General features: G+C 37.9%; 1 protein-coding gene across 2 annotated transcripts in view; it reads left to right on the top strand.

Annotated features, from left to right (window-relative positions):
* UGGT1 (UDP-glucose glycoprotein glucosyltransferase 1) overlaps window positions 1–26,129 on the top strand; it is a 113,651-nt gene that overhangs the window by 79,711 nt on the left and 7,811 nt on the right. For both annotated transcript variants that reach the window (XM_043576427.1, XM_043576428.1), the window contains 11 exons: window positions 995–1,074; window positions 2,374–2,563; window positions 6,309–6,467; window positions 6,872–6,957; window positions 8,712–8,796; window positions 9,876–9,964; window positions 10,496–10,600; window positions 11,833–11,917; window positions 13,078–13,260; window positions 14,547–14,707; window positions 15,937–16,051. In XM_043576427.1, coding sequence (XP_043432362.1) covers window positions 995–1,074; window positions 2,374–2,563; window positions 6,309–6,467; window positions 6,872–6,957; window positions 8,712–8,796; window positions 9,876–9,964; window positions 10,496–10,600; window positions 11,833–11,917; window positions 13,078–13,260; window positions 14,547–14,707; window positions 15,937–16,051 — 1,338 coding nt within the window. The remainder of the gene's footprint in view (window positions 1–994; window positions 1,075–2,373; window positions 2,564–6,308; window positions 6,468–6,871; window positions 6,958–8,711; window positions 8,797–9,875; window positions 9,965–10,495; window positions 10,601–11,832; window positions 11,918–13,077; window positions 13,261–14,546; window positions 14,708–15,936; window positions 16,052–26,129) is intronic.

The following is a 26,129-nucleotide window of genomic DNA, read 5'->3' as shown; positions in this document are numbered from 1 at the left end:
GTCAGCACAGAGCCCGACATGGGGCTTGAACTCACGAACTGTGAGATTATGACCTGAGCCAAAGTTGGACGCTTAACCAGCTGAGCCACACAGGCATCCCAGAGCAAGATGTCTTTTAATTAACTTTATTTATGCCATGTTTTGATTTATAAGGAATAAGAGGTAAAAAGATAAATGAATGTTGCTTTATCATTTTCCTTTTTTAAAACTAGCAATTTAAAAATTGTAGCATGTCTTGTACATTTGTATAAGATACTACAGTTTTAAGAAAATTTAGGAGCTCTGCCAAAAATACAGTTGCTTCAACATTTTTTTTTGAGTTGTATTTCTTTTTTAAGGTAAAGTTTTATTGATGTGTAATCAGCTAACCTTTTTGTGGGTGTGTGTATATATATGCATTTTTCTCACTGTAGTATGTAAACTGCACTGATGAACCTTTAAAATTTTCCTTGTGTAGGGGTGCCTGGGTGGCTCAGTTGGTTAAGCACCTGACTTCAGTTCAGGTCATTATCTCACAGTTCATGGGTTCGAGCCCTGCATCGGGCTCTGTACTGACAGCTCAGAGCCTGGAGCCTGCTTCAGATTCTGTGTCTCCCTCTCTCTGTGTCCCTTCCCTGTTCATGTTCTGTCTCTCTCTCTCAAAAATAAATACACATTAGAAAAATTTAAAAATTTTCCTTCTGTAGACAGCTCTCCATTATCCATCAGTTGCCTCAACACATGGGGAACAGTAATTTGCAGTAGCCCACTTGCTATGTTTTTGCCAAATGAAATGTATGTGTGATTTAGATTGTGCCCCAGAGTTGTGATTTCCAGAAATTTCTCCATTGCAGACTATTATTCTCTTTCTGTCTTTCTTGAGATATTAAGAGGTGTTCTCTCAACTCAGTGTCAGAGTGATAAATTTCTGAAGAGAAAATGTAAATATTTTGTCTCAAATATCATTTAGTTTCACTATAGGAAAATGTGTTTTGTCTCTTGTTTGCACTTTTAGGTTTTAACCCAGCTGATCAACATGAATCTAAGAGTGTTTATGAACTGCCAGTCAAAACTTTCTGACATGCCTTTAAAAAGGTAAAACAAAGCTCTTTAAGAAATCAGTTGAAAACGTGGTACTAAATCTGAAAGCTGGTATTGCGTGTTAAGGATCAAATGGGCTTATAGCTGGACTTCATGTTTGAAAAGATCATTTACTGAATGTTTAGGTTTGCTAAATTTCTGCTTTAATCAGAAGTTCTGAGAACTTAGCGTGGGCATGGAAGCATTTAGGTGGCGTTAACCCAAGCTACTGTGTGTGCCTGCCTGCCTTTCCTTCTTTCCTTCCTGCCTTTCCTTCCTTCCTTCCTTCCTTCCTTCCTTCCTTCCTTCCATCTTTCCTTCCTTCCTTCCTTCCTTCCTTCCTTCCTTCCTTCCTTCCTTCCTTCCTTTCCTTCTTTTCTTCCTGCCTGCCTGCCTTGCCTTGCCTTGCCTTACCTGCCTGCCTTCCTTTCCTTCCTTCCTTCCTTCCTTCCTTCCTTCCTCCCTTCCTTCCTTCCTTCCTTCCTTCTTCCCTGCCTCCATCCCTCTCTCAGAATTATGTCATTGTTTAATTTTAAACATTTGGATCAATGTAGCTATTAAATTTACCTAGTTAAAAAAATGTGCTGTGGTGCAAGAAGAAACTTGCCTGTCTTTTTTTATCTTAAAAGTGGAGCAGAATTATTTCAAGTTGTAGTATATTTGTCAGAGGAAACTTGGTGAGGTCCATTTGCATGTGTCTTGAGAAGGAGGGCAGGCTTAGCTGTGTGTTGTCTAAACCTTGGAATGGTCATTTATGAAAATTATATAAAAAGCTGTTCATAGTAATAGGGTAGCATCTGGGTCTGTGGGAAATTCCTTATATGCAAATGTGCTGTGTTTTATAAATTAGATTCTAAGTGAATTCAGATATTGTTTCAAAGTCACTCAATGGCTCTTAGCTTCCAATGTTGTCCTTGGACAGGAGAGATGTTTAAACTATTGTGCATAGTGTTTCCAGGGCCCACCTGAGAACCCAGTCACCATTTAGGACTTTGTGTTTAAGAGAAAAATAAGTGTTTTTCTCATTGAAGGGAAACATGTGCTTAGGAAATCTTGTGCCTCTAACAGCAGCCACCCTTAGCAGTCCCAGAAAGAATGACCTTTCCTTTCATTTCTGTCCCTCATGCCCTTATCTTGCATCTGCAACAGCCACAGGAGGCATAATTAGGTCAAGAGATGGTTTTGGAAACACTTTTCCCAGTGTGGGGGGCTACCTTTCCAAATATAGTTTGTTTTGATTTGTGTGGATGCCTGGGAACCTAAGGACTGTGGGTATATTAAAAAGGCTCAATTTTTTTTTCTTTCCAATTTCAGCTTTTACCGTTATGTCTTAGAACCAGAGATTTCTTTCACTCCAGACAATAGCTTTGCTAAGGGTCCAATAGCAAAATTTTTGGATATGCCACAGTCTCCTCTGTTCACCCTGAATTTGAACACACCTGAGAGTTGGATGGTGGAGTCTGTCAGAACACCATATGATCTTGATAATATTTATTTAGAAGAGGTAAGAATATCATTGCTTCTATGTATGTAATCATGTGTACAACCTTTTTTTAAGAAGTGGTGGTAGTTTCTGACTGGACAGACTGGATCTCAGTCAGGCAGGACTCTGAGATGTCCATGTTCATGTGTGGTTGTATTTTTAACAGCTTCATTGAGATTTTTTCACATATCATAAAATTTACCCTTTTAAAGTATATATAGTTCAGTAGTTTTAGAATATTCACAAATTTTGCAGTCATCACCACTAGATAGAAACTCCATACCCATTAGCAGTCACTTCCCATGCCCCCTGACCCCTGGCCACCACTAATCTACATTCTATCTCTATAGATTTGCCTGTTCTGACTTTTCATCTAAAGAGAATCGTACATTTTTGTGACTGGCTTCTTTCACTTTAAATTATTATTTTCAGGATTCATCAATGTTGTGGCATGTATTAGTATTTAATTCTTTTTTATTGCCAGGTAATACTGTATGGACATACCATGTTCTATTCATCCATTCATTGATAGACATTTGGGTTGTTTCCACTTTTTGGCTATTATAAATAGTGCCGCTGAGAACATTCATGTCCCAAGTTTTTGTAGATGTGCTTTTATTTCTCTTAGAATTGGTGGATCATATGGTAATTCTACGTGTAATTGTTTGAGGGATTGCCAGACTGTTTTCCAAGGGTGACTGCACCATTTTCCATTCCTGCCCATGATGTTGAACATTTTTTCATGTGTATATTGGCTATTTGTATATCATCTTTGGGGAGAAATGTCTGTTTAAATCCTTTGCCTATATTAAAAAATTTGCTTACCATTTTGTGGAGGGAGTCATAAGAGTTCTTTGTATATTCTGGAAACAAGTCCCTTATCAAATATATGGTTGGTAAATAATCTCTTTCATTTTCTTAGCTATCTCACTTTCTGGAAAATGTCCTCTGAAGCACAAATATTTCTAATCTCAATGAAATCTAAATGACCTTTTCTTTTGTTGCTTGTGCTTTTGGTAGTATACCTAAGAAACCAACGTTTAACCCCAGGTCACAAAGATTTACTCCTGTGTTTTCTTATAAGACTTTCAAAGTTTTAAACTCTTACATTGAGGTCTTTTATTCATTTTGAGTTAATTTTTGTATATGATGTGAAGTACGGTTATAGCTTTATTCTTTGTGTGTGAATATCCATTTGTCACAGCACTGTTTGTTGAAAAGACTGTTCTGTCTCCACTGAATAGTCTTGGTACCTTAGCCAGATATCTGTTAGCCCTAAATATGAATTCAATTCTGGACTCTCAGGTCTATTTCCTTGATTTGTGTGTCTGTTCTTAGGCCACACTTGTCTTATTGTAGCTTTGTTGTGAGTTTTGAAATTGGTAAGTGAGTTTTCCAATTTTATTCCCCATTTTCAAAATAGTTTTGACTGTTTTGGGTTCTTTGCATTTTGGAATCAGCTTGTTAATATCTGTAGAAAAGGCTGTTGGGATTTTGATAGAGAGTGCATTAAATTCCTAGATCAATTTGAAGAATATTACCATCTTAACATTAAGTTTTCTGATCCATGAACATGGGATGTCTTTCCATTTATTTAGGTCTTTAATTTCTTTTAGCAGTGTTTTGTAGTTCTTATTATACAAGCCTATAAAAGATCATGTCATCTGCAAATAGAGGTAGTTTTATTTTTTTCTTTCCAAACAAGATGTCTTTTAAATTTTCTTGCCTAATTGGGAAATATTTAAGTTACCAGTTCAGTCTCTTTTTGTGGATTTGTTTAGATTTTCTATCTTGTCTTAAGTCAGTTTTGTGTCTCAGGAATTTATCCCTTTTATCTAGGTTACAGCTTGTTGGCTTACAGTTGGTTATAGCATTTTCTTACAGTGAGTTGGCTCTTCCTCTCTTTTTTTGTGGTCAGTCTCACTAAAAGTTTGTTGGTTTGTTGATATTTTTGAAGAACCAGCTTTTGGCTTTGGTGATTTTTCTGTTTTTCTGTTCTTTTTTTCACTCATTTTCATATAACTTAAGGTAAGTGGTCCTTTTCCCCCAGTCCATTTTCAAAGACCGAGAGCTCACAAGAGTTGTTTGCTGAGGTCTCTTCATAGCCCTCACTCTCTGTACCTAGTTCAGAGTGTATTAACGAAGGAATCAAAACATATGGTCTTTACTTACAAGGAGCTTACAGCATCTCAGGGCCTCCTTCCTTTCTAAGACATCTGTCTCTGTGTCTACCCTAAATATATTCTACAATTGAAGCCTGTTTGCTCATTCTGTCTTCTTCAGACTTGGGAGAACAGGATCTTGAAGGTAGTTATTAGAGAAATTCTCAGCCCTCTTATCATTAGAGTGAAGAAGAATCCCTCAGGTGCTAAGTTAGGGGTGAGTGTTGTGTACACACTTGCCTTATTCCCTGCCTCAAACTTGTCTACCATATTTATAACAAACAGGAAGTGGAGTTGTTGCCCTTGAAGAATGAACTTTTGCTGAGGAGATTATAAAATGGCCACAAAAAGCACTAAAGAGCAGTGCAAGTAGGCACAGAACAGATGCAGAGTAGCTCTCTTCCATGTCCTTAGAATTTTTGCTGTTCTTTCTTTGGTTTCTCTGGTTTCTCTGTATCCACTAAAAACACAGAGCCTAGGACTTGGTGCTTTCGTGGAGGTGTACTCCTTAGCTTTCCTTATTAAACTTTTAGAATTTAGTGTAGCAGTAATATTAAGCTCCAAATAGTGTGTTATTAGCATTAGATAGGATGACAGAGCCAAGTCTGAACCAGCTTGGGATAAAAAAAATCCTTTCATCAGCCAAAGCCAGGCTGTCCCAAGACCTTGCAATTATATTATATATTCTGCAAGGAATCAGTAATAATTTAGGCAGTTGGTGTGGAACATGAATTTTATGCCATTATGGAGCCCTCAAATACATTTGGATATTTGGATTTAGAACAGCAATATTTTGGGGCACCAGAGTGGCTCAGTTGGTTAAGTGTCCAACTTCGGCTCAGGTCATGATCTTGCAGTTTGTGAGTTCGAGCCTGGCATTGGGCTCTGTGCTGACAGCTCAGAGCCTGGAGCCTGCTTTGGATTCTGTGTCTCCCTCTCTCGCTGCCCCTCCCCTGCTTGTGCCTACTCTCTCTCTTTCCCTCTCAAAAAAATATTTTTTAAAAAATTTAAAAAAAAAATAGCAGTCTTTTCAGCTATATCCTAAAGGCCAAGATAAATTTACATTTTTTCTCTGCGGTTTCTCACTGTTTCTCATTATTTTTTCATTTTCTCATGGAAGTTAGTCCTGGTAGTATTCTTTTCTGTTTTCTTTATTATTTAGCTTTTAGATCTGTTCATTCTTTTGGCAGGTTTTTTTTTTTTTTTTAACATGCTTTTTCCAATACTACCTTCCTAGATGGCAGTCTTATCCTCTCATCTGTACAAAAACCTCCTTATTGTGTTTTTTTCCTCTTTCCAGCCCATCTGAGTTTTGAACATTGTAAACAGTTGTTGACCACCAGCACAGTCAAGATACAGAGCATTTCCATCGCCCCAGAAAGTTCTCTTGTGCCCCTTTGCAGGCAGTCCCCTCCCATTCCTGCCACTATAGTTTTGCCTGTCCATGAATTTCTTAGAAATATGACCATAGAGTATGCAGCCCTTTATGTCTGGCTTTGTTCACTTTGCACAGTGCATTTGAAATCCATGTTGTTGCATGTGTCAATAGTTTGTTTCTTTTTATTGCTAAGCAGTTTTCAAGTGATTTAATTCTGCTATTGCAGGTGGATAGTATAGTGGCCGCTGAGTATGAACTGGAGTACCTCTTACTAGAAGGTCACTGCTATGACATTACCACAGGCCAGCCCCCACGAGGACTGCAGTTTACATTAGGAACTTCGGCCAACCCAGTCATTGTGGATACCATTGTTATGGCCAATCTGGTAAATAATCATCAGTACATCACATGGTGGTATTGAGTCATGCTAATTTGGGCAGTATGATTTATGATGGAGCAGTTTGCATTCTGAACATAAGTGGGATTAAAGTTCATAATTGACAGTTTGGTCAATATAAAAATCATAAGTTTACTTAAATTTATACATTGGAATTATATGTCAGCCTAAAAAAAATGCTAACATATTCTGAATGTTCTGCTCTAATCAAATTGGCCCCTGCAAATGCATAGCTTATGAGCTGACAGCATTTTTCTTGGCTTTGGAGCTTTGTAGCTTCTTCATACATGACACATAAAATATAAGTGACTGATACTTCAGAAAAGGAAGTAACTGTTCCTCAGAAATAGCATTTTGATGAGAACTAAAATTTGTCTTTCTTCTTACCCTAGGGCTACTTTCAGTTAAAGGCCAACCCAGGAGCTTGGATTCTCAGATTAAGGAAGGGTCGTTCTGAAGATATTTATAGAATATACAGGTAAGATTAAGTGATGGAGGTGCTTTTTTTTTTTTCCAGAACATTTTGCAGAGAATCAGCTTCAATTGAGTTCTACACTGGCAGTTAGCCAGGGAATAAGAATTTGATTTATGTGTGATGAAACAATGTTTTTCTGGGAAATTGAGTATAGAAGAATTGGCAGGGTATGATTAGTTAATAAGTGGTATAAACAGTAATAAGTATAGTTAAGTTTCACTCTTTAGTCTTTCCCTTGTGCTAGTGGTATCTCCGAATCAGATCATTCTGTCACTGCGATGAAAACCATATGTAGATGAGAAATTGAGTCCTTTAGAAAAAAGAGAAAAGAAATGACGAACAGTTACACTTTTTTACCTAGACAGTGTATTTCTCCACGCTGGGTGAGTCGCAGATGCACAGCATGTGTAAGGTGTGACTGTGAAATCTGGGTGCCAGCGCTGGCTTTACTGGTCTGTGGTAGTAAGGAAGTACTTCCAGAGCATTTCCTCAGTAGCCAGGGTTCTGCCTTTAGGTTTGCTATAAATGGCTATTAGTTTAAACAAAATTATATAGCCTTTTAAAAAGTGTAATCTGAATTTTGCTAAATACAATTTAAATTAGTTTTAAGCTCTGTGAAGAGACTTTGTGTCAATTTTTTAGGGAGGGATTTCCATTAGACTGTACTTAAAACACCCTCTTGTTGTGTCATCTTAGTTCTAGAAGATCTTACCCGACATTTGTGAAAGCAGTGTGGATTCTTGAAGCTATTATAATAACGTATTCGTTGTAAATACCATTCCTCTAAGTAATGTTTTCTCCACATATGGTTTTGCAGAATTTAATCCTGTCATAAGTTTACTTGTTCTTCTGAACCTTGTCCCTTCTGCCTTCTGTGTGCCCTTTCCCTAGCCATTCTTTCCCCTTCTCTTGGAGTGTGGAGACCTCCTCTCTTCCTCCTGTCTAGACCTCCCTTCCTCTTGGATATTCCTAGTGTCTGGAGTGTTTCATGCTCCCCCATGAGAATCTTACCTTTCCTGAGAACTCTGCTCTCTGTGGGATGACAGTGAATGCAGTGAATTTATATTTTATCGTGGCTTTTTGCACTTAACATCTTGAAAATTGGTACCTGGAAATTCTAGGCATTACAATTGACTGGGGATATTTTATTTTTAATTTAAAGTTTTTCTTCTTCTGCCCCAGATCTGCCTGAAAATAGCTTTTTATAGTTCTTCCTCCAGAGTATGGGCCCCAGATGGAGTTACAGGGCCTAGACTTGACTGATTGTGTACCTCCAGGCAGAAGGATAGAGTAGACAACTTTACAGAACTCTGAAGTAGAGCCATGCTTTGTCACCTGTCCATGAAAGAGTAGAAGTGATGTGTTTCCAGTGATGGTTCAGTGGCTCATGTCCCTGGGCACTCCTTTATTGCTGGTGGTGAGCATGGCTCAGACTTAGTAAATACAGGTGTTAAGTGCGCCAGCACTGGGAGCCTCTCACTCTCTGAAAGGTAATTTAAAGGGGAGACCCAAGAAGAAAGTCTGGGCTGTGATGGATTGGAATGCTCAATGTTTGAAGGATAGAGATTCTGACAAGTGCTTCTGTGTAGTTTGAAGGGACTTGCTACAGTTTGCGGGAAAATAATTTGTTCTGGAAAACTCCTTTATGATAAAGATGATGGACAAATATGGCATTTTGATATCAGACTCCTTACTGCATTTCAAGAATTGTGATTTATAACATCTGCCTTACTCTTTCCCTTTGTTTTCTCTCGAAGCCATGATGGCACAGATTCTCCTCCCGATGCTGATGAAGTTGTTGTCGTCCTCAACAACTTCAAGAGCAAAATTATTAAAGTGAAGGTGAGCTTGGAAATACTAAGGCAGCGACTTTTATAGTGGGTAAAAGTAGCAGTATTCTGGCATTTAGTAGCTCTCATCTAGAAGTAGATGGATTTAACTGATAATAATGCTATCACTGTGATCATTGTTTTACAGCTTCTATGCGTATCAAATCATCACATTGTATGCCTGAAGTTTACACAATATTGTGTGTCAGTTGTCTCTCAGTAAAGCTGGTGGGGAAGAAAAGAAACTGGTCTAAGGCTTTAATTCACCTTTGGGATTTTACTGTAGGGTTTATAAGAATGCTTCTTTACGTGTGAAATGTCTTTTGTAAATATACATTTGTGGCTTTCTTCAACTGAGAGATTGCACCTTTTGAGTAATCTCAGTGAGCGATACAAGTCTCAGATATTCTGGTGTTTACATAGCCACAATTCACATTATTGCTGACTGTTCTCAGAAAATTGGGAAGAATGACAGTGAAAATTTCAACACCGGTAATTGGTAGCCCTATTTCATTTCTTTTCACGTCTCAGAATTTTAAAGTTCTTAGTGCCTTAAATTCAAGTAAAAGGTATTACAGAATAAACAATCATTACACACAGTAAAATCTAAAGCAGACCACACACAGAAGAGTAGAAAACTGCTCCCTGTGCTGGTGAGAAGATTCAACCCATCTTTATCCTGGTGAATCCTGGAAACAGGCTGTGGCGCGAAGTGACTCTGTCCTGACGGGTAGCTCTCCTGTGGGCTGCACTCTCCCTGGAACAGCTGTCAGCTGGGTGGATGATGCTGCTAGTTTTGCTCAGACTCTGTTTCCTATACAGTTGAATTTGAGGTTCTTTGACCATTTTTCAGACTACAGTTATTACTGAATTACAAGAGGTTTCTGTCTCATCACCTGAGGTGTTAATGTGGTATGTGAAAGATCATTCTGTTGAACTGGTCTAGACTGTAGGTGGGCCGTGCCTGCCTGTGGCACAGCTTTCTTTCACCAGAATATGGGCACCAGATTGAGTTATGGGGCCTAGACTTGGCTGTAGGAAGTAGGGGCTTCGTCCCCTACTGTTCATGGTACCCCTCACGTATGGTTGCAGGTTCAGAAGAAGGCAGACATGGTGAACGAAGACCTGCTGAGTGACGGAACTAATGAAAATGAATCTGGATTTTGGGACTCCTTCAAATGGTAAATTGGCACCATTAAAAAAAAAAAAAAGTAATATTTTTAAGGAAAAGTATAAGCCCCATCCCTCCCTTCTTTTGAGTGTAAGAATCCCATGTGGACCTTTCAGAGTCTGTACTCTGCAGCAAATCTTGCACTTCCACTTAGAGTAGATGGGTGTTTACCACAATGAACGAAGGAGGTTAATGTCCCCCCACGGTGTAGTTACTTCTTGACCCTTACTGCATGGTGCCTGTCCTTCAGAGAGCTTAGTTTACTTTCCATTGAGTGGATTGCATTCTGTGGAGTAGCCTATGTTCAGTTTGTTTCTGAAGCTATGTGGGGCCTTGCAGGCGGCATCCTTTTCGTTATCCTGTGGTGGCTTGGCTCCCTTGTGCCCTCCCAGGGTGCCATTGATGCTTCACCACCTCCCCTTGCATCACCCTCTAGGGAAGGAATAGGATGGGAAACACGGTCTCTGTAGCTCTCCCCTTAAAGGGCTGTGTGTCTATGCTAGCAGTTCAAGTGTTCTTGTTTTTACCTTTATTGTTACAGGGGCTTTACAGGAGGACAGAAGACTGAGGAAGTGAAACAGGATAAAGATGACATAATTAATATTTTCTCCGTGGCATCCGGCCATCTCTATGAAAGATTTCTTCGGTTAGTCATGTTGATTATTTCAGTACATTATGAATGAGTTTGTCACAGTGTTCTTATTTAGAGAGTAAGAGAGTAAATGTTTCATGGCATTCTATCCATTATGCTTCTGTATATGTGAAGCACTCTGAGGACTGTGAATACAGAATTGTATTTGTTTTGATCTGCCAATCTCATAAAGTCCAGCTGTATCATAAATGTATATGTGTGGATATTACAAGGCTATAAACCTTTAATACCACTGCGCACACATTATAAATAATGGTGTTTAATTGGCCACCAAGCATTGCTTAACCCAGAAACTAGGAAGTTAGCACAGAGAGTAGAAGTGGAACAGGGCTGTGGACCTGTCGCCTAGAGATTCATAGGGGTGTAGAGCCAGGAGTGATCTTAGTTCTCAAAGAACACCTCTGTTATACAGACAGATTCAGAGGGTGAAGGGACTTGCCTGAGGTCACACAGCCAGGGCCAAGGAGAGGCCACAGCCATGTGCTGGTTGACACAGCGGCTGCTGGGGGAAGGCTTGGCTGGGAATATGCTCCTTTGCTTGAGAGTGACTTTCCTAATGCCAGGTTCATTTTACTTTTAATTTTCCATGACAAATCTAGTATGGCAAATAATTAAACTGTCATTTTACTCAGGTTCAACCTTCTATTTCCAAGAAATAATAACTGACCTAAAATAGTAATGTCAAATGTTAGTAATAACTCAATTTAATTAAATTCCTTGATTCAGTGTGTTTTTGTCTGTTTTCGTAGTAGGGAAATCCTGATGCTGTAGCCACTTGCCATCCCCTGACCTCTTCCTGCTCTCCTCCCTAGCAGTGTCTCCAGGATAGGCTGTGGGGGGCAGTGCAGCCACACACAGCTGCTGCGGCTTTCCAGTTTTCTTTTCATAGTCATGTAGTCTGTTAGCTACAACCTCCGTTATTCGTTTGTAGCATAATTAATACGGCAGTTCATGAAGCAGAGTATTTAAAGATGTAACATTAAAACATCTGCCTTTGTCAGTTAGGTATATTTTTATAGGTGAGAAATACCCTTTCTTTTCCATTCAGTGATAATTTTATAATGAGTGCAGTTTTTCATTTTCCATTACTAAGGGTCTCTTTTTTAAAGCCATCAGCCCTGCTGTGAAAAACATTCAGCGGTCTTATGATCAGCTCTGCTCAATTTTGTTGAGATTAAAAAGCATTGGAAAATTAATATTGATTATTATTTGCTTTTGTTTGACAGTATAATGATGCTGTCAGTACTGAAGAATACCAGGACTCCTGTGAAATTCTGGTTCTTGAAGAATTATCTGTCCCCCACATTTAAGGTTTGTTCTCAGGGGAGAGGAAAGGAGACATTAAGGAGATATGATGGTATAATATACTTCTTACTGCTTCTCTGTTATTTGTGTAACTTAAAAATCTTTCCTTGGGTTTCCGTAGCTCAGCTGCATACTTCGTGTTGATTAGTCTTCTAGCCTGGACTATTTAGGGGGAACAGTCATCATAAAACCAAACATAAAATTATTGTGACCTGAGGAGAATCTGTATCTTTGTATTTTTTTTTTTTTTAATTTTTAAAAAAATTTTTAGAGAGTTAGAGAGTGCAAGCAGGAGAGAGGGGCTGTGGGAGGAAGGGAGAGGGAGAGAATCTTAAGCAGGCTCTACGGTCAGTGCGGAGCCCAACGTGAGGCTCAGTCCCGCAACCCTGGGATCCGTGAGCTGACGCACAACCAACTGAGCCACCCAGGTGCCCCTGAATCTTTTGTTTTGATGAAATAATGTTGTCTTCCTCTGAGCATGTATATTCTAATTTAATTAGAAAGCATAGTGCTGGTTTCCAGTGGGGAGGATTATTCATTGTCTCATGGACAACAGTGATTTCTGGAAGTGTTGTTTCATCTGTGCACCATGAAAAACAGACTTGGGAAGTTTTCTGCTTTATTTATTAGTTAGTATTTGTCATCTAAATTTGACTTGTTTGTGTCTTTTGTTGTTGTGGTTCTATAGATGTTACTAAACAACTTTTATTTTATTCAGTAATCACTTCTGGTCCCCTGAAGGTACTTGTATTTATGATCTAAAAACTTAAAAACAAATTTGTTCAGAATATTTGGATCTGCCGTGTCATTCCCTGGGTTAGGCCCAGGTCTGAGAAAGCCTTTGAGTCAAGCTCAAAAAATGTTTTACTGTAAATTAAGTTCATTTCCATAGAACACACACACACACACACACAAACCTAAAAGCCTTCATTGAAAGATTTGTCATTTCACGTGATAATTAGAAGTCCTAAAGAAATGGGGGGTTTGATAAGTTTATATGTATTCTTTTAGTCACAGGTGAGTCACGGTCAGATTTCTGTATTCAACTGCCATTATGGTAAATATGTTTTACTTGTGCTGTCATCATGGTGACTGACTTCCATTAGAGAGCCGATTTTCTTCATCTGAGTAAATGGTTGTCTGTTGTTCCCTATGTGCCAAAATAGGAGTTCATACCTTATATGGCAAATGAGTACAACTTCCAGTATGAGCTTGTTCAATACAAATGGCCCCGGTGGCTTCATCAGCAGACTGAGAAACAGCGCATCATTTGGGGTTACAAGATCCTCTTCTTGGACGTGCTGTTCCCACTGGTTGTTGACAAATTCCTGTTTGTGGATGCTGATCAGGTAAGCTCTTAGAAGCCAGGTTTAAACAGTTTGTATTAAAGCCGTTAGACTTCCTTCTCCTTTTTAAATGATTTTACTTTTCTGGTTACAGAAAAATACATGCCTCTGTGACATTATTTAAAATATACGAAAAGGTGGGGCGCCTGGGTGGCGCAGTCGGTTAAGCGTCCGACTTCAGCCAGGTCACGATCTCGCGGTCCATGAGTTCGAGCCCCGCGTCGGGCTCTGTGCTGACAGCTCAGAGCCTGGAGCCTGTTTCAGATTCTGTGTCTCCCTCTCTCTGACCCTCCCCCGTTCATCTCTGTCTCTCTCTGTCTCAAAAATAAATAAACGTTAAAAAAATATATATATATGAAAAGGTACACCCAGGTGTGATCACTTTTACAGTTTGCATTTGAGGTATCTCCTTCTAATCTTTTTTTCTATGCCTCTATACATCATACATGCAGTCTTGTGTCTTAATTCATTTAACACACAGACTAAAAACTGGAAGATTGAGGTTTAACAGTGCTTGCTATCGTCTCCAATTATTTACCCAAAAGCTAGGAGTTATCAGCATGGGTAAGACAGAGGAAGTTCTACCAGATAGATGCCTAGCTTTGATAGTTTGCAGCTCTTCAGATACTCTTCCTCCTGTCAAGATTTGACTTAAAACGAACACACTGTGATTTTAGAGCATACACACTCAAAAAGTGTTAATATAGTTCTCCTTTACAATCTTCCCCTTTTCCCTGAGCCGGCTGAAACCCGAGGTGATCATTTGAATGGAAATGATAGAATGTGTGCAAAGGTCATGCGGCCAGAAACTTCATCCACCTTTTTGGGATTCCCTGCCTCCTTCAGCTCACTGTGTCACAACCAGCTTGACCTGAAGCATGTTTTCTGGGTTCTCATATAAGCACACTTACCTTTGTTGAGCACTTGCTCTGTGTCAGTTATCATTCCACATGTGTTCGTATGTTAATTCATGTAATCCTGTGAGGTCTCCATTTTACAGATGGGGAAACTCCATCACAGAAGCTAAGCAGTGTAAATTTGTTTTACTGCCACCTTTTTGAATACTTAGAATACTGTGTGCCAACCACTATGCAAAGTGTCTTACATGTTAGTGAAAGCAGCCCACTAGTCAGTGAAGGAATCTGGGCTTAGCCTGGGTCTGCTGCTGGAGCCTGTGCTGGTAACCTCAAAGCTGCCCTCTGAAATGTCTCAGTGAGACAATCTGTGTTTTAAGGAAACTGCTGTCTGCATGGCTGTTTAACAAATGATTTGTGATTTTTTTTCTCCAGATTGTCCGAACAGATCTGAAAGAGTTAAGAGATTTCAATTTGGATGGCGCTCCTTATGGCTATACTCCCTTTTGTGATAGCCGAAAAGAAATGGATGGATACAGATTCTGGAAATCAGGGTACTGGGCCAGTCATTTGGCTGGGCGAAAGTATCATATCAGGTACTGAAAAAGGAGTACTCTCCAAAGCTGTTTGATTTTCTTTTCTCAAAAAATTAATTTTACATATTTGAAATTATGAATAGGTAATATGTTATTAATGTGGCTCAAAAATAAAAATTATAAAAAATATACTGTGAAAAGGCCTCCCAATTCTGTCTGTTTTCTACCCAGTTCCTACTCCTATAACAGATAACATCATCTATTAATTTACTGCAGTATGTCCTTCCAGAGTTTCTTGATTCTTTTTTTTTTTAATTTTTTTTTTTTTTTAATATTTATTCATTTTGAGAGAAAGAGTGCATAAGTAGGGAAGATGCAGAGATAGAGGGAGAGAGAGAATCCCAGGCAGGCTCGAACTCGTGAACCATGAGGTCATGACCTGAGCTGAAATCAAGAGTCAGATGTTCAACCAACTGAGCCACTCAGATGCCCCTAGAGTTTCTTGATTCTTACATCTTTTTTTTTTTTTTTTTACACAAAATATACCATCATATTTTCAGTTTTGTGCCTTTTTTTTTTTTTTTTACTATAGTAGATCTTCTATCAATGTGTTGCGAGACCTTCTTTCTTAACATCTGCATTTTATTGCAGTATATGTAGGTTATTTGTGGTCTTTTGCTGTGACATACAGTGTTGCAGTTAATAAACACATCATTTGGTATATTTCAAATATATCTGTAGGAATTCCTAGAAGTAGAACTCCTAGGTCAGACTGTATACCATTGCATTATCTGTTCTTGGCAGAATGTGGTTTGGAAGATCTGGAAGGTCCGCGATGTGTAGGAAGCAGCATTTACAGAGAATAAAAGTTGGGGTTTGGGGATTTCTTTATCATTAGTTATGTCCTTGGTCCAGAAGATCCATAACAGTGTGGATGTTTTTTTTCCCCAGCAACATCTAAAACATTATCAGGCTATTTTTGGCTGATGGTCAGCTTTTATTATCTAATCTGCTGACGTTTGGTAGAAGTTTTCTATTGTCAGAGACTTAAGGCAGCTAAATAAGGAAGGCAATTAAGAAAGAGTGACAAAGTGAGCTTATGGCAGAGTATGTGTTTTGCAATAATTTCCTGCCATCTCTGAAGAAGCACATGCTGACCCTGAGCTCCACTGGAGGCCACAGCTTACCTTTTCACAGAGAGGGCAGAATGTTTACCTGGTGACCATTATTCAGTGGGGTTATTCTTTGTCATAATCCATGGTTATAACAAGTAGTTCTTCTCTATCCAGTGCACTATATGTCGTGGATCTAAAGAAGTTTAGGAAAATAGCTGCTGGTGACAGACTCAGGGGACAGTACCAAGGTCTGAGTCAGGATCCTAACAGCCTTTCAAATCTTGATCAAGTAAGTGGCTATTTTTTTGGTTAATACTTGCAGTGATGGGTTATGTCAGAAATTGAATTTATTATTTTCCTCTCAGTTTTCTCCTCTGTTAGAACAATGTTTTGTTTCTTCATGGACAGGAGTGTGTGTGTGTGTGTGTGTGTGTGAGAGACATTTTTGTCCTCAACAGAATGCATAGTAGTGAAAAAATGTCGTAGGCCTAATGATGTTGGTTTGGAAGGGAGATGGAAAGGAGGATGCTGCCTCCTCAAACCATTACCATGTTGTTTAATTTTGCACCTAAGATAACCTGATAAATGTGTTTTCCTGCTTGCTAGGGGAAATCTGTTTCTCTTTAGAGACTAACTAGCAAGGATTCACAGTGTATAGTTTCACAGTTTCCCTCTTTTCTGTTGGAAACCATGGTGTTTTTTTAAGAAGTTTATCTGAATCGATTTTTTAATGCTCAACATTTTTCAGAAGTAAGCTTTTAGTTTGTTGTGGATACCTACTTTCACATATTTTGTTTTGCTAAAGTCTGCATTAAACATTTTAAAACTTTCATTGTGACATTTAGCACCCATAAAAGAAAACATACAAAACAAAACTATACCAATATATACATATTCACATGCACCAGTGAATTACCACAGATCTAATGCCCATATATGACCATCCAGTTCAACAAGTAGAACATTACTAAAATCCTGCAGCTACCATTCTTAATAAAAGTATCCAGCATCCTGACCTTTGTGGTAATCACCCCATGCTTTTCTATATAGAATTACTACTTTAACGTGTATCCTTAATACTGTGGTTTAGTGTTGCCTGTTTTGTTTTTTTTTTCTCCCTACCTCAGTTGTATCTTAAAAGATAAACTCTTTTAAGTCTGATTTCTTTTGCTCAACATTATGTTTGTGTGATCCATCCCTGTTGGTGTGTGTAGAGGTACTACGTTTTGTTTATTCTACATTTGGGTTGTTTTCCATTTTTGTCTTCCGTGGATAATGCTGCTGTGATCATTCTTGCACCTATGTTGCTGCACATGTACACATATTTCAGTTGTGTGTTCAGCTACATGTATATTTGCTGGGTTACCAGATTTGTATATTTATCTTTACTAGATGATCCCAGACAATTTTCCAAAGTAGTTCTAACTTATATACCCATCAGCTGTGTAAGGATTCCTGGTGCTCCATGTTTTGACCAGTATTTATTGTCAGTCTGTTAATTTGGTACATGTGAACTGCCATCCCTTGTGGCTTTCATTTGGAGAGTTTATCACATTTATATCTAATATAAAATTATTAGTGAAGTAGGATTAACATCTGCCATTTTAATTCCCTTGTTTCTCCTGTATATTTTTGACTTACTTTCTCAGTGGTTGTCCTGATGATTATCATTAACACTTATTTATGACAGTTTAGTTTGGGTTAATAATAACTTAATAGTATACAAAAACTTTGTTCCTATGGAGCTGTGGTTCCCCCCCTCCCCTGCTTACTTTCATTATCATACAGTTTGCATGTTTATACATTTTATGCCTGTCAACACAGATTTATAATTATTACTGTTTGTAATTATTTTTAAACCGGGGGCAGGGGGAAGGAGCTCTAAATCAGAAATACATCAATATTATCTTTTATATTTACCTACTTACCTTTACTGCTTTTTATTTCTTCATGTGGATTTGAGTTACTGTCTAGTGCCCTTTCATTTCAGCCAGAGGACTCACTTTAGTATTTTTGATAGAATGGCTCTGGAGCTACAAACTTCTTAGGTAATATGTAAATTTCTCCTTCATTTTTTTCATGAATAGTTTTGCTTGGATATAAAATTCTTGCTTGACAGTTTTTTTTCTTCTCATATTTTTCTTTGAATATATTGTCTCACCGCCTTTTAGCTTCCATGTTTTGTGATGAGAAATTAGCTGTTTATCTTGAGAATCCCTTATCTGACGAGTCGCCATCTCTAGTCTTTTGGGAGTTTGATTATGATGTTGGGTCTCTTGAGTTTATCCTACTTAGAGTCCATTGAGCTTCTTGAATGTATAGACTAATGTTTTTCACCAAATTTGAGAAGTTCTATTTCTTTAAGTATTATTTCTGCCTCTTTCTCTATCCTTTTGGGACCCCCATTGTGTGCGTTAGTATATTTGTTGGTTTCCCACAATTCTCTGAGGCTCTGTTTATTTTTCTTCATTGTTCTTTCTGCTCCTGGATAATCTCAAGACTGGATAATCTCAACTGATTTATCTTCACTTGACCTGATTATCTTTTCTGCTGCTAAAACCTGTGGTTGAACCTATCTAGTGAATTTTCATTTATTGAAGCTATTGTGTTTTCAACAGATTTTTCTGTTTGGTTCTTTTGTGTAATTTGGTTAATTTGTATAATTTGTATAATTAATTTATTAATCGTCTCTAATTTTTGGAACATCATTCACATACTTGCCTTTAGTTCTGTTAGACATGATTTCCTTTGTTCCTATTCGAACATATTTAAGATACCTGATATAAATTCCTTGTGTCTAGGCCTCCACAAGTATAGTTTCTATTGATTGCTTTTTCATCCTATATATGGGTTTTGTATATTTGGTATTTTGCATGTCCCATTTTCATTGAAAACTGAACATTTCAAGTAATGTAGTGTGGCAACTCTGGAAATCCGTTTTCCCCCCTTCCGAGGGTTCGTTGCTGGTGCTTATTGTAGTAGTTGTTTGTTTTTGGACTTCTAAACCAGTTCTGTGAAGTCTGCATATTTGGTATGCCTGCTTAGCTTAGTCGTCAGCTAAAATTGGACAGAGATTTCTTAAGTGTTCAAAACCACAAAGATTTCCAGTCTTTGCCAGAGGCCTCTGGGTGCCTGTTGGGACACATCCTCAACAGTCAGCCAGGCAGTTTACAACTGTACCTTAGTCTGCACTTCTCTGTTGCATAGGGCTTCAAGATCAACAAGAGGTGAGAGTTTATGGCTTTATTAGGGCTTTCTTACTTATGTACGCAACACAGAGCATGCTCAGAGCCTTACACGTACTATTCTCATGGCCTTTTGTCTTCCCAGGAATCTGTCTTTTCTTTTCACAGCCTTCTATGGTTATCTCATTCTTCAGTATTTCTTGTTGAGATTTTTGTTTAATGTATTCTTTGCTCCATCTCAGACAGCCTCAGAAAGCTTAACACATTTTTCAAGGGCTGCCAAGGAGAAGCTTTTAGCATGGGGTAAGTTCAAGTGAGATTGAATAGAGACAGGCCTATACAGTACGGTCTTCAAATGATGGCTCTGCTTTTGGAATGAACTTTGAAAGACCTCCAGCCTTGTTCTCCTTACTCCAGTATGGCAGTGCAGGCTGTTATTTTTTGAGACTAATGGGGAACAGGAGAATGGGAATAGAAGTCCAAATGCCTCAAAGTTCACTGTTCTTATCAACATTCAACCATTTTTTGTTGACTTTTAGGTGCTCCTTGGGTTGCTGCAAGCCTTTGGTTAATTTTTAGAGTTCTAAAAAAAGTTGATTCAATTTTTATCACTTTTTTGGTTGCTTTTATCAAAAGGCAGACTTTCAGAGCTCCTTACTCTGCCATTTTTGTTGGCGTTGCTCCTCATTGTGGTCTTATTTTGCATTTCCATAATTTAATGAAGTTGAGTACCATTTTGTGTATTTATGGTCATTTAGATATTCTCTTGTGATATGCTTATTTAAATACAGTAAAACCTTGGTTTTCAAGCATAATTCATCCAGAAACATGCTTGTAATGCAAAACACTCGTATATCAAAGCAAATTTCAAGAACCATTGACTTAGTTGTAATCATGTGACATTCAGCATTGCATATTACTCGTATTGCAAGACATTGCTTGTTTATCAGGTTAAAATTCATTAGAAATGTTTGCTCTTCTTACAGAACACTCGCAGAACAAGTTACTCACAATCCAAGGTTTTACTGTGTTTAGATTATTTGAAATTTTTCTTCTTGATTTATGGGCATTCTTTATGTGTACTAATAGTGTAACCTTTGTTGTATATGTTGCAAAACTTTCTACTTGAACCCTCTTAATGGTATCTTTTGTTTCAGGCTGGTCAGTATTTTCTTCTATGGTTAATGCTTTTTGACCCCTATTAAGGTCACAAAGACATTTTTAAAATATGAGCTTTATTTTTTTTTTTGCATTCAAATCTATATTCCAGTAGAAATTTGTTTTATATATGGTGTGAGATAGAGTTCAACTTTCACTTTTTTGTGCATATACAGTTACATCAGTTTGTTGTTGTTCTTGTTTAATGAAATGCACTGCTCTGCAATGCCATCTTTGCCAGATATGAGGTACTCATGTATGCGTGGATCTGTTTCTGGGTCTTCTAGTTTTTGACTCACCTGTTTGTCTATCTTAACATCCTACATAAATCTCAAATACTCTAGTTCTATATATAACAAGTCATGATATCCAGTAGGTCAAATCCTCCCACTTCATTCTTCAAGAGTGTCTTAGAGTACTTTTTTGTCCTTTATTTTCTCATATACATTTTAGAATGAGCTTGTCAAGTTTAGGAGGAAAAAAACATTTACTAGGATTTTATTTTTTATTTATTTATGTCTTAATTTTTTGTTTATTGTGATATTTTGACATTTTTTTAAATGTTTATTTTTGAGAGAGAGAGAGATAGAGTGTGAGTGGGGGAGGGGCAGAGAGAGAGGGAGACACAGAATCCAAAGCAGGCTCCAGGCTCTGAGCTGTCAGTGTCAGCGCAGAGCCCGACACAGGGCTTGAACTCATGAACTGTGCGAGATCATGACCTAAGCTAAAGTCAGACGCTCAACTGACTGAGCCACCCAAGTTGCCCCTAGGATTTTATATTTGGGTTGTGTTTAATTTCTCATTTTTTTCCTCATAGAGATCTTAGATCTTATACACCTCTGTTAAAAGTTATTTTTAAAAATTTTTGTTTCCATTTGTTGCTGGTATCTAGAATTGCAGTTGATTTTTGTTCATTGTTGTATTCGGCTACCCTACTAATCTGTATATACTTTTGTATTTTCTGTATATGTAAGCATATCATTTACAAATAATGGCAATTTTACTTTTTCTTTTCTAATTTCACATAATTTTTTTTTTTTTTTTTTTTTTTTTTGCTTTTGCTGTTTACTGGGACTTCCATAATGTTGAACAGAAATGTTGATAGTGGACATTCTTGACTCAAAAGCAAAGTTTTCAGCATTTCACCACTAAGTATGATGTTTATTGTAGATATTTTTTTAGATATTGTAGATATTTCCTCTTATTCAGATTAAGGAAGTTCCTTTTATTCCTAGTTTCCTACTTTATTTTTTATTTTATTTTTCATTTGGGGCCTGGCCTGGCCCTCCCTGCATGTCCTACTTTGCCCTGCCAACCACTTGGTAGCTCCACAGCCCTGCGACCCCGCCTCTCCTTACGTGCCCCATGCTTCAGGCCCCAGGCCACACCACTAGAAGTCTAGTTTGGTACTTAAAAAACATCACTTGTGTTAAATTTTTTATGTTTTTGATATCTGCTGAGATGTATTTTCTCTTTTAGTATTTTAGTATCTTTAGTATTTTCTCTTTTAGTATTTTAGTATCTTTAGTATTTTCTCTTTTATTCTGTAAGTGTAGTTTAATTATATACCTAAATATAATTTCTGAATTATATAATCCAGCTTGGTCATGATTTATTATTCTTTTTTATATATTTCTGGATTTTTTGTGCTTAGTATTTATTTAAGAATTTTGTATTTATGTTTTTGTGTGACATAATAGCTTGTAATATCTCTGTCAGATTTTGGTGTTGAGGCTATATTGGCTTACTAAAATGAGTTGGGTTTTGTTTTTTTCTTTTTTCATTTACCAGTAATGGTTTGTGTAAGATTGACCGTATTTCTTTCTTAAATGTTTGGTAGAATTCACTAGTGAAGCCTAATAGAAATTTTTTTGTGTTTAAATTATGACTTCAGCTTCTTTAAGAGTTATGGGACTGTAGGGGTGCCTGGGTGGCTCAGTTGGTTGAGTGTCTGACTTTGGCTCAGGTCATGATCTCATAGCTCGTGAATTCGAGCCCCATGTCAAGCTCTGTGCTGACAGCTCAGAGCCTGGAGCCTGCTTCAGATTCTGTGTCTCCCTCTCTTTCTGCCCCAGCCCACTCTCATTCTGTCTCTGTCTCTCTCAAAAATAAATAAACATTAAAAAAAAATTTAAAAAAAAGAGTTATGGGACTGTTGACATTTTCTATTACTACTTTAATCAATGTTTTTGTTAAGGTGTCGCTAAATTTACTAACATATCATCATGAAGTTGTTTATACTACCCTCTCATCTTTTAAACAAAATTTTTAATGTTTATTTTTGAGAGAGAGATAGACACAGAGCATGAGTGGGAGTGGGGGGCGGGTGGCAGAGAGAGAGGGAGACACAGAATCTGAAGCAGGCTCCAGGCTCTGAGCTGTTGGCACAGAGCCTGACATGGGACTTGAACTCACCGACTGCGAGATTATAACCTGAGCCACCCAGGTGTCCCGTACTACCCTCTCATTTTTTAAAATTGAGATGTAGGGGCTCCTGAGTGGCTCAGTCAGTTGAGCACCCAACTTAGGCTCAGGGCATGATTTCACAGTTTGTGAGCTCAAGCCCCACATTGGACCCCCCCATATTGGACTGACAGCTCAGAGCCTGGAGCTTGCTTTGGATTCTGTGTCTGCCTCTCCCCCACTCATGCTCTGTTCTCTCTCAAAAATAAATTAACATTAAAAAATACTTAAGTAAAATTGAGATATAATTTATATAGCGCAAAATGTTCAGATTGTAAGTGCACTGTATAATCAGTTTTGGAAAATGCTTTCATCACTTCAGTTAAAGTCTGCTGGATCTATATTGATGTCTTCTCTCTCTCTCTTTCTCTATCTTTTATAATTTTCTGACATTGTTTACTGTGCTTTCTCTTTTTTGCCTTTATCACCTCACTGGGAATTAAAGAAACATCTTTTAGGGGCACCTGGGTGGCTTAGTCAGTTGAGTGTCCAGCTCTTGATTTCAGCTCAGATCATGATCTCACAGTTCTTGAGATCAAGCCCCACATCGGGCTCCATGCTGACTGTACAGAGCCTGCTTAGGATTCTCTCTCTGTCTCTTTCTCTGTGTCTCTCTCTCTCTCTCTGTCCCTCTTCTGCTTGCATGCGCGTACTCACTCTTGCTCAAAATGAATATACATTAAAAAAAAGGAAACATCTTTTAATGTTTTTCATCCTGTTTCTTTTCTGTTTCATTAATTTGTTCTTTAATGTGCTTACCTTTTACTTTATTTAATTTGTTGATTTTTTTTCCTAATTTCCTGAGATGTTTAGTTCATAATTTTTAGTCTTTCTAATATATGCATTTGAAATGATCAGATTCTATCTCAGCAAGACTTTGGCTGCATTGCACATGTTTTATATGTAGCATTTTCCTTGTCATTTGGTACAATGTGTTTCTAGTTTCCAGTGTGATGTCTTTGACTCTTTTTTTAAAAAATTTTTTTTTTTTAATGTTTATTTACTTTTGGGACAGAGAGAGACAGAGCATGAACGGGGGAGGGGCCGAGAGAGAGGGAGACACAGAATCGGAAGCAGGCTCCAGGCTCTGAGCCATCAGCCCAGAGCCTGACGCGGGGCTCGAACCCACGGACCGCGAGATCGTGACCTGAGCTGAAGTCGGATGCTTAACCGACTGAGCCACCCAGGCGCCCCGTCTTTGACTCTTAAGTAATGTAGAAGTGATTCCAAATACACAGGGATTTTCTAGTTACATTTTTGCTATTAATTTGTAGCTCAGTGGCTTTATGATTTGAGGATTTCTTCTGTATGATTTCAGACATTTGAAATTTGTGGAGATTTACTTTCAGACCCAAATGTCATCAGTTTTGGTAAACATTTCATTTGGTTTTTTGTATTCATCTGGTTTTTTGTATTTTTGTATCCATTTGGTCATATTATGTGTTTTTGTCTGTTTTTCTATTAGTTACTGAGGGAATTGTATTAAAATATTTTTCTGTATTGTGATATCTTCCTCATCTCTGGTTTTGTCAAATTTTGCTTTATGTGTTTTGAGACTATACCATTAGGTACCTAAAACTTAGAAGCATATATATCCTACAACTGAATTTTTAATGATTTTTGTTGGGGGAACCTTCACCCAATATTAGTACATCTATGCCAGCTTTCCTTTTGGTTATTGTTAAATGGTATATTGTTTTTATCCTTCTATTTTCAGTTTTTTCTATCCTTATATTTTAGTTCTATTAAAAAAATTTTTTTTAACATTTATTCATTTTTGAGAGACAGAGACAGTGGGGGAGGGGCAGAGAGAGAGGGAGACACAGAATCCAAAGCAGGCTCCAGGCTCTGAGCTGTCAGCACAGAGCCCAAGGCAGGGCTCGAACCCACAAACTGTGAGATCATGACCTGAGCCGAAGTTGCACGCTTAACCAACTAAGCCACCCACGCACCCCAGTTCCATTTCTTATAAATAGGCTTATATCTGTTGGTTTTTACATTTTGTATAAGTCATTTAATTTGAACATTTAGTCCATTTATAGTTAACGTAATCACCAGCAAGACTGGCTTTTCTAGTGTTTCTGCTTATTTTATGTGTTCTGTTTCTTTTTTCTCCTTAGTTTCCTTCAGATGGAGAGTTTTTTATAATTCCATCTTCCCTCTACTAGCTTGAACTATACACTTTTTTTTAAAGATTTTTAAATTTTTAAGTAATCTCTACACCCAGTGTGGAGCTCAAACTCACAACCCAAAGAACAGGAGTCACATGCTCCACTGACTGAGCCAGCCAGGAGCCCCTTGAACTATATACTTTTTTGCAGTTCTTTTAATGATTATCCTAGAGGTTACAGTATGCACTCCTGACTTTGCAAAGGCTAATACTAGTTGGTATATTTGCACCTACCACACAGTGCAAAAACATTAGAACAGTGCTTTTCAAACTTCAGCATACATAAAAGATTCACCTGGAGAACTTATTGAAGCATTAATTCCTGGGTCCCATTCGCATGGGCCAGTTCAGTAGGTGTATGTATGGTTGGGCCTAAGAGCCGACATTCCTAGCAGACTCCTTGCTGCATCTGCATAACCTCAGGTTGAGTAATACTGGCCTTAGAATTCACTGACTCCATTTATCCTTATCCCAGCCTGAATGGCTGTTGCTGTGGATTTTAGATATCTCTGTATTTTAAACCCCGGAAGTTCTTCTCCTACAATGGGATTGTTATCTATTTAGATTTGCTCATGTGGTTACCCTGCAATCTTCTCTGCATTTCTGAGCTTCCATATAGGATTATTTTCCTTCTGCCTAAAGAATATCCTTTAATTTTCCTTAGTGTAAGTTCACTAGTAACAATTTTTTTCAATTTTTCTCATCTACAAGTGTCTTTATCTGTAATATTAGGTATAATTCAGGTAACACAAAATTTATCACTTTAACCATTTTTGAGTGGACGGTTCAGTGGTGTTAAGTGAATTCACAGTGTTGTGCAGCTGTCCATCTCCAGAAGTTTTTCATCATCCCAGACCAAAACTCTGTACCCATTAAATGGCAACTCCACTTTCCTTCCTCCCTCCAGTCCCTGACAACCTCTATTCTATTTTCTGTCTGTATGAACTTGCCTATTCTAGGTACTTTTAGAATCATATAATATTTTTCCTTTTTGTGCCTGGCTTATTTTACTTCGTATAATGTTTTCAAGTTTCATCCATGTCATAGCAGCTTTCAGAATTTCCTTCCTGTTAAGCTGAAAGAATTTTCCTGTGTGTGTGTGTGTATATGTGTGTGTGTGTGTGTGTATATACACACACACACACACACACACACCATATTTTGTATATCCATTCATCTGTTGATGGACATTTGGCTTATTTCCATCTTTTGACTGTTGTGAATAATGCCTCTGTGAACATTGGTGTACAAGTATCTGTTTGAGTCCCTGCTTTCTTTTGTGCATATATCCAGAAGTGGAATTTCTGGATCATATTGGTTGTGTCTTAAGATAGTGCAACATTTTATTGTGTCAAACTCAAAAGTTTTCCTGAGAAAAAGCTTCAAAGCAT

This window comes from Prionailurus bengalensis, chromosome C1, assembly GCF_016509475.1.
Source record: "Prionailurus bengalensis isolate Pbe53 chromosome C1, Fcat_Pben_1.1_paternal_pri, whole genome shotgun sequence".
NCBI classification, from domain to species: Eukaryota; Metazoa; Chordata; class Mammalia; order Carnivora; family Felidae; genus Prionailurus; species Prionailurus bengalensis.
This window is presented reverse-complemented; position numbering and strand designations above follow the sequence as displayed.